This window comes from Sphaeramia orbicularis, chromosome 10, assembly GCF_902148855.1.
Source record: "Sphaeramia orbicularis chromosome 10, fSphaOr1.1, whole genome shotgun sequence".
NCBI lineage: Eukaryota > Metazoa > Chordata > Actinopteri > Kurtiformes > Apogonidae > Sphaeramia > Sphaeramia orbicularis.
In genome coordinates this window covers 25,653,681-25,667,894 of record NC_043966.1, presented here as the reverse complement: position 1 = coordinate 25,667,894, position 14,214 = coordinate 25,653,681, and the positions used below count along the sequence as shown (strand labels likewise).

The 14,214-nt window shown below is 37.2% G+C and overlaps 1 protein-coding gene across 2 annotated transcripts in view; it reads right to left on the bottom strand.

The window, feature by feature from the left end:
* Nucleotides 1–11,665: 11,665 nt before the first annotated feature.
* Nucleotides 11,666–14,214, bottom strand: part of tsc22d3 (TSC22 domain family, member 3) — a 37,350-nt gene continuing 34,801 nt past the window's right edge. For both annotated transcript variants that reach the window (XM_030145746.1, XM_030145747.1), the window contains exons 2-3: nt 13,914–13,965; nt 11,666–13,342 (exon numbers count right to left, since the gene is read on the bottom strand). In XM_030145746.1, coding sequence (XP_030001606.1) covers nt 13,082–13,342; nt 13,914–13,965 — 313 coding nt within the window. In that variant the 3' untranslated portion in view covers nt 11,666–13,081. The remainder of the gene's footprint in view (nt 13,343–13,913; nt 13,966–14,214) is intronic.

Sequence of the window (14,214 nt, the reverse complement as noted above, 5' to 3'; positions counted from 1 at the left end):
TAAACTTTTCTTACTTACATGCCCAACTATGCACTAGCCACATAAAAAAAGAAAAAAAAAAAAAACATTTGTATTTGACAAAACTTTTCATTTCAGTTTCCATTTTTACTTTATACTTGGAATTTGGAGGCTGTTGTAGTTTGTCATAGCCAGGGGGACTTTCAAAACATATATTTACATACAAACATACATAACATATAGATATTTAACCCATAAAGACCCAGTGCTACTTTTGTGTCTGTTCCCAAATGAATTTTTCTCTCTGTTTAACCTTTCTTGAGTGATGTATCACCATTTATTTTAATAATCTCTGTATTTTGCTTTTTTTTTTTTCAGTGAAAATCAGAGTTTTCTATATTTAATTCATTGATCATGTAGATGTTCACATTAGATTGGGAATGGCTGTGGCTCAGTTGGTAGAGTGGGTTGTCCGATGACCAAAGGGTTGGTGGTTCAAATCCTGTCTCTGACTGGTGTATGAATGTGTGTGAATGTGAGGAATTGTAAAGCGCTTTGGGCACCATTAAGGTGTAGAAAATGCACTATATAAGTTCAGTCCATTTACCATTAAAGTTGTGGGTTATTATATGAAAAAGTGAACTTTTCAGTAAAACCTCTCATTAGCTGAATATATATTTAAGTGTGTCCATCCACTGTCATTGATCCAACTCCATGGGTTTTACTGGTGAGTCAATGTTGTAGAAGATGACAGTGTTTTCACATTCACTCCGGAGCCTCTGAACGTCCAAATGGGTCACATCTGGTGACAGTGAAAAGATGACAAACTGTATTTTACGCCAATTATTTACATGAATTGATAGGATTAGTGGATCCATAGTTATTAAACATTTCATATCAGTAGATGCTTTTGTCACTGATGGATGTTTGGATCTTTGCACAACTGACATAATAACCCCAATTCCTGCAGATTACAACCTGCAAACCAGACTATGTTTGAAGTACAAATTGTATTTCAGCAAGCACTGATAGCATAGAACTGTTATTTTCCATATTGAGGTCAAGTGTGTGGGTTCAACATTTCTCTGACACTGTGACAGGTTTTCATTTTGCAGTAACAGGGAAGAGAAATTCAATATTTGGAGTACAGTATGTACAAAGAGAACCATGTGTACTTTTTACAAACAAATGTTTCTGCAGTAGTGTACATCTCAGAAGCACGTCACACATCCCTCCGCTAACAGTTTGCCATCAGTCTGGAGTTCTTTCTCCCAGGCTGTGTGTCACCTGAGCCTAAGCAGCTGGGAATGCTGTTTGCTGATGTGTCTGTTCTGCAAGTCGCCACTTCAGAGTGTCAAAGTTCCGCTACCACTCGATGGCAAATGATTTACTGATCAAAGGGGCTGAGGACATGAACATGTTTATGACTGATGAATTCCACTGGGTCTATTTCCACCATTTGTGGAGTTTGTTCCATAGTTATAATTTCTGCTGTAATTGCCATGTGATTTTGAGTTATTTAGAATAGCATAGAGTAGAGTAGAGCTAAATAGAATAGAATAGAATAGAATAGAATAGAATAGAATAGAATAGAATAGAATAGAATATCTTTATTGTCATTATAACAAGTACAACAAAATTAAAAGTGCCATCCAATCATATAAAACCTTCTATAAAAATACAAATACAAAATAAAAGCAGCTAAAATAAACAGGTAAAAAAATCATTATAATTCTTTTTATGACACTATCCTGTAATCCTACCGTACTTTTCTGTAGAAACATCAACACACTTGACATTACCTATCTGCAAGGGTTTCATGTAATATAACCTTTTATTTCATGTATACCAGGTAATAACACTGGTATTATCATTTGTGTTGCAAGCATTAAAATGAAGGATTCAGTAGACAACAGGAATCTCTCTGCAGAAATGCATTAATCATAACTGTAACAAAGTACATGTTCATTTTGCTGGAGGAGACTTTTCTTTTGAATCACGTTTTACCCATATGACCATCATGACACATTTGTCCCGTGCACACTATTAAATTTGATATTGCATGGAGGATAAGATATTAGCAAGTATGCATAGACATGCTCATACATTAAATTTTATGGCTGTGCATCATGACCTACTGAAAGATGAAAGACAACATGATATAGTTAGTACTTCCCATTTGTCCTCAGGTGACTCAACTGTCATAGTGTCCTGTTTTCTATGACTGATTATGTACCATATTACATATTAACACATACATGTCAGCTTTTCTTGCCAGCAAATGCACAAGGTAAAATACACATTTATTACTGTAAGTGCTTTACCCCCTAACCTTACATAGAACAAATGAGCTATGTGATCTGTGCATTCATTATAAGTTGCCTTTATTTTCTATTAACTTTCATAAAACAGAAAAACTGAATATATCATGCTCTGTGTGTTGAGTGTAAGTGAGCTGAGGAATGTCCCCCTGAAATCAAGAAAACTTCAATTTGTTTTTGTTTTTTATTGCATATTAAGGTGATGTCTGAAAACTGGTCCATTATTAGCCCTAGAAGAAGCAGCATCTGTGCTGAATAACCATAGGAACGCAACAGCAATATAAACCAAGCTTAAAAACAGAAATAAAACACAAGGGTGGCCTGACTTGTAATGTAGAAAAGCATAATCATAGCTGCCAGTATCGGAACATAAAGATTTAGCACACTCGCATCCAATCCTTTCTGATGCACAATAGGCCTACACAGCTGGGGACAGGTTAAACGGCTGTAAAGAAACCCTCGTAAAGTTCACAAACCCAGAAAACCACCGTAAGGCAATAAAGTATCAGAGAACACAATGTTCTGTTTAACAAAAAGAGCTCAAAAGAGGCATCCTTTCAACGTGTAATCAGCAGCCGACAGGTGTGAACTCAGGGGTTGTCTCAAACTAGTTCCTCTTAAGTCTGCAATTAAACATCATTATTATTTATCTGATTATGTGTTTCACATGTATGTTTTCACATTTACGATTTTAAGATTACTGACTAAACAAGCTTCACAACAAAATGTACTTTGGGAAGAACATTTTTAGTCACGACGGGTAATAAAAATGAATTATACGGTTTCGGACTAAAAGTTGAGCAAGATTTAGCGACACTTGTCCGACCTGGAACTCTGGGGAATACAATATTTTGTACATTTTTCTGTCATTGGGTTGTTGAGCCACTTTCTTCTGCTTTTCTCACAGATTTCTGCTCATGTTGCACATGATGCATCATTAATCCTGGATGTTACGGAGCCTCACCAGTTGAAAAATGGAAAAACACCACTGAGTCAGCACATTTGTTGCAAAATAACTCCCTTGAGAATTCTGTATGGAAACTAAATACACTGTATGAGTAAGAAACTATAAGAAAACAATTCTGAGATGAAATGGAAACACTATCTGTAGCTGTAACTTTGATGAAATGCTCTCTTTGTTTGTAGCGATAAGTACTTTCCAACAAGTCCTCCAGCTTTAGATTTCTTTAAGGTAAAAGGAAATCCAGTTTATTTGGATCTGGGTTAACAGTCATATCTCATGCTTCAGGTGTTAACTTTTACCATAGTATCTTATTTGATAAGATTTCATTACAATAATCAAGTGCTTTAAGTGCCTAAATACAACCGTGTAAACGTCTGATCAAGCTCCCATGAAATGACTGCTTCACAAGACTTAATATTAAATGGAAAACAAACATTTAGCCAACATGTAGTCTTTGAAGAAACTGATAAATGAAAATATGGTATTTTTAGTCAATAAACATATTTCTATATATACCCATTCATTAGAGTAATGAGCAGGAGCCTCTGTAAATAACATGATCCTGTTATTCCTGTCATGCATGTCCAAACAGAAATCTAGCTGTTCCTCTCTGAAGTTCATCAATAAAATAACAGAAGGATGTTCGCTGTATCCTGGTCATGTATGCTCTGGTACCCAACAATACATAACAAAAAGAAACTAAACCTGGATTTGGATTCCTTGTATTGATGTGGCAATGGTAAGATGGCATGACTCCTCATGCACAAAGGAAAGTATCTGTTTATGCCTTACATTTGTTTCACTATTAATGCTGTTATATTTTATAAACTACAGAGTTGGCCTAGTCTATGGATTATAAGATAGAACAATGAGACCGAGCCATGATGAGCAATATTCACAGTGTGAATTAACCACTTATTTTTGAACATTTGTGCATGTCTGGCCTGTTAGGGAAGCGCTTTACGACAACATCTATTCTTAAGGTTGACTGGAGTTCATTTCCTGCTCTGTTTACATCTTAAACTTCCTGCAGCCCACTTCAGCTCTTCTTTACATGGGCCAAAAACTAGTTCAGAGGATAAAGGATGTTTACCATACAAAGGGCCCACTCGCTCAGACTGACCACAATGGAAGAGAGGGAGTTGCATAACTCTCCGCAAACTCCACCAAATATCGGCTGAACCTATATTTGTGGTGGAAAGAAACATGTCCATAAATGTTCAACTGTAAAGTGTTCCATAAATTCAACACTGTAAACTGCCTTGTAGCCTAAGTGTGTCAGCTTTACTGAAGTCTTAGCTACTGCTGCCTTCTTACAGTACTACCGAAATAAAAACTCCACATCTGTCATTTACTTTACTGTTCACTTCCATTCTTGCAGTTTATCTGATATACAGGTTAAAGGTTAACCTTTCTCTTGTGTTAGGGTAAGCACCGACCCATTTTAGGTTTTAAATTCATAAATGAACCACATAAAATTTGTGTATTGCATCAAGGTTTTTTAGCTTTGTCAGGAACCTCTATTTCAACAAAATAATAAAAAAAAAATAGATTAAAAAAAATTCACTTAATTATGAAATGCTCTAGTTAAAATTATGACCTTTGTGTTGTTGGGGTCAGTTTTGACCCAATTATAAAAATTAGATTATAAAGCAATAATTAGAGCTAAAACTGAAATCATAAGTGTGCTGTCAGCCAACACATTGTGTCAGCTCCTCTACCAATCATGTGAGCTTTTGAGGGTTCTCATTTTGCCTTGTTATCCAGTTTACCTGCACCAAAACAAAACAAGCAAAGACGGGCATGCCCACATGTGAGGTCAGTTCAGTGTAGAGTTGGTGACTGCAGAGTGCACATGGAGGAGTATACTGACAAAAAAAGGCCCAGAGGCTCACACCAAAAATATTAAAACCAATATTTTCATGGATAAGGAAGTCAAACAGGGTAACCAAGAGATAAGAAACAAATTGGATGATAGATAATTATTTTTAGTGTATTTTACAGCTGATTTAAGACATGGGTCAAAACCGACCTGTTAACATAAGAGATGGTAACAGAAAGCTAACACAAGAGGTAGGTTAAATGCAGGGTAAATATAAAATTCTCAGCTATTACACTTCATATCACCAACAATCTAGCATTTTCTAAAAATACACTATTGTCTTATGTGATTATTACCATCCAATGCTGTTGCTTTGAGGATTAACAACCTAGAAGTCCGTCTTATGATTAGTGTACCAATGTTAACGAGGAGCAGAGCTTGTTAAATCTATATTTTCTTCAATATTCAGGTTACGCAACATCTGCTCTTTAACCCTATGCATGTGACATGTTTTGGTCGGTGTCTGCGGGGATTCAGTTTATGTTCAGGTCCTCACTGTGCAATGCTACCCAGAACTGGGACAGAGCCGTAAATAGGAAACCGGGGGCTCCTGACCTTTGACTTCATGAACAAGATGTCCCAAGTGTACCACATTCCTGGAATTGTTTTGATAGGTTAAGATATAAACACAGTTTATGAGGGTCTGAGCTGATCACTGACAAGACCCAGAGGCTAGATCAATGAAATTTATGTTATTTACAGGGTGGGGAAGCAAAATTTACAATGAACATTTAGTTGTTTTTTCTCAGCAGGCACTACGTCAATTGTTTTGAAACCAAACATATATTGATGTCATAATCATACCTAACACTATTATCCATACCTTTTCAGAAACTTTTGCCCATATGAGTAATCAGGAAAGCAAACGTCAAAGAGTGTGTGATTTGCTGAATGCACTCGTCACACCAAAGGAGATTTCAAAAATAGTTGGAGTGTCCATAAAGACTGTTTATAATGTAAAGAAGAGAATGACTATGAGCAAAGCTATCACGAGAAAGTCTGGAAGATACTATTAAAGAAGAATGGGAGAAGTTGTCACCGGAATATTTGAGGAACACTTGAGCAAGTTTCAGGAAGCGTGTGAAGGCAGTTATTGAGAAAGAAGGACACATAGAATAAAAACATTTTCTATCATATAAATTTTCTTGTAGCAAATAAATTCTCATGACTTTCAATAAACTAATTGGTCATATACTGTCTTTCAACCCCTGCCTCAAAATATTGTAAATTTTGCTTCCCCACCCTTTAGTTTTTCATTTTTACGTGCAGATTCTTTCAGATTATTTTAGACATAATGCACTTTTCGTATAATTACTGTGAACACTATTAGATGCATTTGAATCGAGTTAAAATAGACAGACAGACTGGGGTTAGACTATGTGAATATAATAAATCTATCCAACATCTTCTGCTCACATGTAATCAGTATTTCCATCGTTTCAGTTCTCAGTATTTAGACAAAAACTAAATCCAAACACGTGACCTGCAGGGCCTGTTTTGTATGAAGTTCACATCGGTTCATTCTTTATATTTATCTCGCAGCGCTGTTATATAACATGTTGGATAGATTAGATACAATCAAAGATACCTGCTTTTTAACACGTTCCTAAGTATGCAAGTTCAAACTTTTCCTTCATGGAAAGCAGCGGAGAGATTTATGAGAACTGCTCTTCCACCTACTACTGTGTTTACGGACGTAAGAGATATTTCTGCGTGTGAAGACTGAACGGAGCTAACATTTTAACACATTTTGAGCTAAAAGCCTTTCAAATCAGCCTAATTTTTCATTTTTCAAACACTTAAAGGAGTGATATTTTGCATTTTTAAATGGAATTATGCATTTTAAAACATTTCCCTGTGGTCTACATAAACTGTAAATGCTATGCTTGGGTCTGAATTCTTCATTAATTCAACTCCACAGGTCCATCTTCAACCCTATTTCTAAGTAATGACATCAGAAAGGTTGTTTTAAGCGCTGGCTTTAAATACACATGACCCCACCCCCTTTCCAGGTTGTTGGCTGTGCTGCTCTGTCCCGTTCAACCACTTGTGTTCATTAATACAACCAACAACTGAACATTTTAGGTAATTGGCTCAAAGTTTCGACATATTTTCAGTATGGACTACAACCGCTGCTGCTGACAAACAATTATGGCGTACTCAGAGAAATGATCATCGGAAGTCTTCACCTTATACGTGCAAATGTCATGACGTAACTAGTTATAAAACGTAACAAATTAAGAGGGAATTGAAAAAGATTGTAGAAATCCATTCAATTTTTGCCGGAATGAATATACACTGCAAAAATCAAAATCTTACCAAGCGTATTTTTCTCATTTCCAGTCGAAATATCTCATCACACTTAAAATAAGACAATCACCTAAAGAGTAACTTTTCAGTGAGATATAAGATCATTTTCAGACAATAGATCTTGAAAATCTTATTTTAAGAAATCTTACCAAGATCATTTTCATTTGTTCCATTGGCAGTTTTTTTTTTTTTTTTTTTATTAATTGAATCAAGCAAAAAAATCTGCCAATGGAACAAGTGAAAATTGTCACTGAAAAGTTACTCTTTAGGTGATTATTTCTTATTTAAGTGTGATGAGATATTTTGACTAGAAATGAAGAAAAATACATTTGGTAAGATTTAGATTTTTGCAGTGTAACGATAGCTGTGCAGCACCTGGAGGGTTCAAATTCCAACTTTTTGAACTGTTAAAGTCCCCAAATACACAAATAAATGTTCCAAAGACTAATAAAAGTGGGTTTAGCAAAATATGACCCCTTTAAAGGAATTTTGTTTCCTTGTGCTATGTGTGGAAAGAAATGTAACAGGAGAGGTAAAGCTACACCAGATATGCAAACCTTTTGCTAATGATTAATTTGAATGTGGAGGCATAACCTGGATTTCCATTTTGGTAGCGCAGCAGATGTTCTTGTGTGGCTGAAGCAAATGTATCTGGGAAGCTACAAACATTTACTGAAACGCAGCCATGAACGAGAAAGAATAAACTAACCTACTTAACAAAGCAGAAATGAAACAAGTGTGAACAATATGAATAATTCAGGACAATTTTATATCACTAACGCAGCAATGAACTGCTGAACTACTAGAATATTAGCATCCATTTGAATTATATTTACCTGTAAATAAATGTCTTTGTGAATGGGGGCCCTTCTATGTGGAGCCTGTTCTCCCCTAAGACGCAAGGAACAAGCAGGGATTTAGCAGTTCAGAAAATGAAAGGATCTATGTGATGCATTTTAACCCATAAAAATCCAAACATCCACTGTCGACCAAAAGCATCTACTGATTTAAACTGTTGATCCGCTAATCCTATCAATACATGTAAATAATTGGTGTAAAATACAGTTTGTCATCTTTTCATGGTCATCAGTTATGACCCATTTGGATGTTCAGAGGCTCTGTAGTGACCATAGAAACACCGTTATCTTCTACAGCATTGATTCACCAGTAAAACCCATGGAGTTGGATCAATGGCAGTGAATGGACAAACTGAGTTAATGTTCAGTTAATGATAGATTTTACTAAAAAAAAAGTCACATTTTCTTCAGTTTTTTTCTGTTTTGATATAATAGCCTTTGACTTTACTCTGAGCTTTTATGAACCTCTACATGATCAGTCAATGAAACACAAGAAAAAAGATGAATTTCACTGGAAAAAAGGCAAAGTTCAGAGGATAATATCATAGTAAATGTTGATAAATCACTTGGGAAAGGTTAAATAGAGAGAAAAATTCATTTGGGAACTGCAGCAAAAGTCACACTGGGTCCTTATGGGTTAACAGTCATTCATTCATTCATTCATTCATCATCTGAACCCGTTTTATCCATACTAGGGTCGGTGGAGTCTATCCCAGCTACTTATGGGTGAAGGTGGGGTACACCCATGTCGCCAGGCATTTTAACATAATACCCTAAATTAAACTTATTCAAGTCTTGTTTTAAGGTGTTTAAAATGTTATGTCACTGGAGGTATTTTCAGTCTACTGTTTTCCTGCTGTCTTCGTTATGTAAGACAGTTTTAATGATAGATTTTACATATTGCATAACTATCTGTCATCAGCAATTTGCCATCCTTTTGAACTGTTTTTGTGGAAAGTAGATCAGCTCCTTGTTCATAACACAGGAAATACACAGCGCACGATACTCAACCAAGATCTAACATGTGGGTCATTTACCTCTGTCTTTAATGTTAACATAATGCATATGCTGACATTTTGAGGACTCTGAAGTTGTATATGTCTGCATGAATACCAGTCAGACAAAATTATACCCATGCATGCAAACTTAACCACATTTAGGGCAGAGCGTGCTTATTCCAGTACAATCCCTGAGTTTTCATCTGAAACAGATGTGTTTTTTTTTTCATTACATAACACCGTAATCCTGCACAAACTCTTCTTGCAGCTGCCGCGTTGCAAGAAAACTCCAATCAGAAGTTTATTTCCACAACTAAGGCTCTTCCCACATTCTTAATATTTAACTGCACTTTCAAGAAATGGATCTGAAGTCACTGTTTCAGTGACTCAGAACTTCTGTGTTTTTTCTACCCATAAATGGGTACAAGTCTTTATTCCTTAAATGAATGAATGGTGACACATTCTGCACCATGATCTTACGAGATATTAACTAAAGGCTGACATCAGTGTCTGATAAGATTTCAAAACAGGAAATATGTTAAAATCACACTATGCAGTTAGTAAAGTATTGGTTTGAACAGTGTCAAAATGGCTAAACTGTGTAAAGATTTACTGCTTCCTTCAACTCTTTCCTTCCCTTTCTGTCATCTACATTTTATTTTTTCTCATCTACATATGTGTTTCAGAGTTATCCAAATGGTAAAACTGAATGGATATGTCCAGTCACACAACACATGCCTCATAGACTCTTATTTTTGATACCAATAACATACAAAAACACACATTTGAAGCAACAGCCAGCAGCAAATGTGATGGTGTCAAAAATGCAAAAATGTCCTTAGAAATATCTCCTTGATTTGTTTCAGTTGTTAAGCATGACTAGAGATTTACTGGTGTTGTTTTCAAATAAAAGCCACATGGACTTGAATGACTTCAGGACACAGTATTTCAGTATCCCAAAATAGAAAGACACATGCAGTATGAGGAGTACAGTATAAAATCAGGCCTTTAGAGCCTATGTCATGCACACACAGCTGAATTTTCCATAGGGTGAGCGTCTGCATCAGCTCTTTGCTCTACATTCCGCCTCATGCCTGCAGCCTCTTGTCACTGACTGACTCTGATTATCTTGTGCAAAACCTCCATTAAAACCTTGTCCCTCTCCTTTAAGCATTTTTAAACAAATACCTTCCGTAGTCAATACCCTGCACGTCCCTCTTGCCGCTAATTAAATGCAGAACACTCTTCGGGGCAGGTATATTGATCTGGGCCACTGGCTTCACAATAAGTAGGCTGTTCTGACATGAAACAGCAGGAGAGACCACTATTTGATGTGCAAAAGTGAGCAGATACAGTTTTTGTAGTGCTGTTTTATCTGTAGGGATGGTTCTGGGCTTTCCAAAGGGCTGTGCAGAGCCTCTGTTCTCAACATTAGATGGACGTGAGCCTAGTCTACGCTCCAGGGAAGCCACAACATATCTTATTACACAGGCTGAACTGACTGGCTGCCAATCTGTCTGAAGGGAAACGCTACCAGGGCGAAGTGTTTTTTTTCCAATCCACTGGCAACATGGCTGTTATTACTTCACTGTCATTAGTGGTCGCCTACTTTTGGAAATTGGAAAAAAGTGAAAAGTTTGTAAACTTTCTGGTAATATGACTTTCTTTGTAGTCTCGTGGAGTAAGAGAGATTTTAATGTTTCCATTGTCTGTGGAGCCACCAGACTGTTTGAAAACTCCTTTTTGAGACTCATTTTACAAATCACATGTTTTTTTAGACTGACCGTGTAAACTCTAGGCACATAAAGCTGAACAGAATGGAATCAGTGTCTAATATTCAAAGATGTTGTGCTGAAGTGAATCCAGGAATGCGATGCAGATTTTGTTAAGGGGCAATATGTTGTTTACTCAAATTCAAATAAGTGGCATTTCACAGTGGTTGTCTTGTTTGAAAACCAGAAAATAAAATCATTCTGCATGTTTTTCCCTGACACTTTATCTGTGACTCTTAACTCAATTTCTAGGAAATAAACCTCACTACTCTGTAAAAAGTGTAACCACCAAAACACTGCTTGAAAGTCAATAATGACGGCACTATTTCTACAAACTGTATCAATGTATAAAGCTTCAAAAATATGTAGGAACCAAATTATACAACAAATCATAATGTTTTGTCTGTGTTCCATTCTTGAATGATCAATTTACTTCCCTGGAAAGACTCTATGATGTATTATAGGTATGTGAATTTTTGCTGGAATGAAAAAAGTATCTATCTATGAACCTTAATATGTTTGAATTAATATAATAAATGCAGTAGATTTGTAAAGCATGAACAAAGTGGATGTACTTGATAAGAAAGACAAAGTAGGAGTGGATTGCATTATGTAAACATAAGGTTTATTGCAAATGTGCAGTCGTATCCATACACCATAGTGAACAACCCTTTTATGGATACTTTACAGCAACAATACCGTTATCTTTACAAAAATCACATAGAAACATTAGCACTCACTAACAACGCTTCTCCCTGTGAAGTTTTACACATGGTCCTGGTTTGCTTCTGTTGTTGTAAGAAAAATCAAGAGGCAAAGTCTTTGGTAGCTAGCGAACAACAACAGAGCTCAGTGTGAAAATATTCCTCTCTTACTACAGACAGGCACTGTTGTCATGCCATCGTTTTCAATCTGGCATCTGAGCATCAAACAGACCAGACACTGGGCAACACTGCTAAAAATCAGGAGTGCATCAGCAGTGAGAGATGCAGGCATCTGCTTGCTTGCCATCTCTACTACATTTACTCTAGGACGTTTCAGTATGTACACTGTAGTTCTTTTGGAGAGCTCGGCAAATAAGGTGGGCAGATATGCCTGTCCTCCCTAGTATACAAAAAAATAATCTTTCAAGACCGCTGTACATTACTCCTATTTCATAAACAACTGATTTTTGTTCAAAATCACAAAAAAAAGAAAATATAGCAGGATTATTTTCCCCCAAAAGCAGCAAGCCCCAACTGCAGACAATACAAGATTATGTTTTATGACTCATTACAGTATACTGATTAGTCTACTGCAGCCGTTAACCTGCTCTAATAGGCTATACTGCATTAACCTCCACCTCTGTTGCCTTAGCTTATCCTGATTACTTTTGTTATGCTTAAATGTACATGAAAACATGCGCAATACATTGTGGGTACAGGAAAGGTCCTTGTTATGTGGCTGAAATGTGCAGCTGAGAGTCCATGAAACTTGTATTTCAAGATGGGACAAATCCACATGATGGGGCTTTTCTCATTGAGACATGGAGGACTGCCTCAGATGGGTCTCCTTTGGGTGACACAAAGAGCAGCCCCCACCCTCCTACTGTCCAAGTTAGCACCTGCAGGGCCAGCCCTATCAACACCTCCTCTAAACCCTTTCTACAGCAAAGGGTCCTTGTTAGAAGAGTTTGGCTAGGCAGGGAAAGTCCCCCTCTGTCTGGAAGAAAGTGCTCACCGGTGTCTATTCATTCCCTTCGCTATTAGCACTGTTGTCTACAAAGAGAGACTACGACAAAGAGTTGGACGGTATCGGTGGACGGGCCTGACACCACATCAGTCAGAGCATCTCTAGGTCTGTTTTGTGCTTATCAGTGTCAACAGTTCTTTTATGTCCCATCGATCATTTACAGCCCCGATGCTCCTCCTTCATATCTTGAAGGTTTCTCAGCGGTGGCGATTTTATAACGCTTCCGTTAAAATGGAGGTCCATTACTGTTAGGAGACAGTGGCTCTGCCCGCCCCAAGGCAGAGCCACTTATACAGCAGAGCCAGTGCTGTGGTTGCAGGTCTGGTGCTGGTCTGGGGTCAGCTGGTTGGCCTGATTGTCCAGAGGTAACAGAACGTCTGTAGGGATGCGAGACTGGAACTTCTCCAGCTGCTCTGGACTGGCCAGGTTCTTCAACAGGTAGTTCTCCCTCTCTAGCTGGTTGTTCTTCTCTGCCAGCTCTTTGATCTGCTCTTTGAGGATCTCCACCTCCTCACGCACCGCGTACATCAGGTGGTTCTTGACAAGATCCTGTCATGACACAAAAGAAAGAGAGAGATCAGTTTAAAGGTAAAAAACAGGAGCTGTACTAAGATTTAAGGCTGTTCTGCTTGGTTGCACAGCTGATGCTTTCGCTGAAAGACTGATGAGGTTTGCTGTCATCTCATACTCCTTTGGTCTGTTTTCAGAGATCGGTCTTTAGCAAGATAGCGCAAGTGTTTGACTGAAGGGTGTTTTCAGTAATTCTGTGGTGGTAAATTACTATGTGTCTGGATTTACAGTCTTCCTACTGTCATTACCTGTACTAGTTCTCTGGTTTGTGTCTTGTGCTGTCTTGATTTATTGGCTACTACAACATTCAAAAAGACTGCACAAAGAAAAGGACATTTCTTTTTGGAAGATTTGTTGCTTCTAACTATTGCAACAAACTATTTGGAATTATTAGTACAGTTTGTAGACTACAACAATGTATTTACAGGTTATGAAGTATAAACTGACAAACATTTTGGACATGCATGCTTAAATACATCCCTTCATATACTACATGTTTAGTGCAGAATGTATTCATATCTTTGATGTGAACTGTGTTACTTCAGCTTACCATTGCCTGTTCAATCTTGTTGTCAATGGCCACAACGCTAGCACCAGAGGCACTGCAGAGGAGAAGAAAAAGCCACGGTAAATGAACAGTTCAAAGACACAACTACTTTAATGTACTGCCAGACCACTGTGAAACTTCCAACAAGAGAAGTATGATTTTTTTTTTTCTGATTTCAGTGGTCTATGAGCGAAAGAGAAACCTTCCAAAACAGAAAGGGAAACTATTTACCCAGCAATTATCTGCTTTACTTTCTGTAAAGCATAAACTGCAAGTTGGATCGGTTTTATAACTGGGTTAAAGT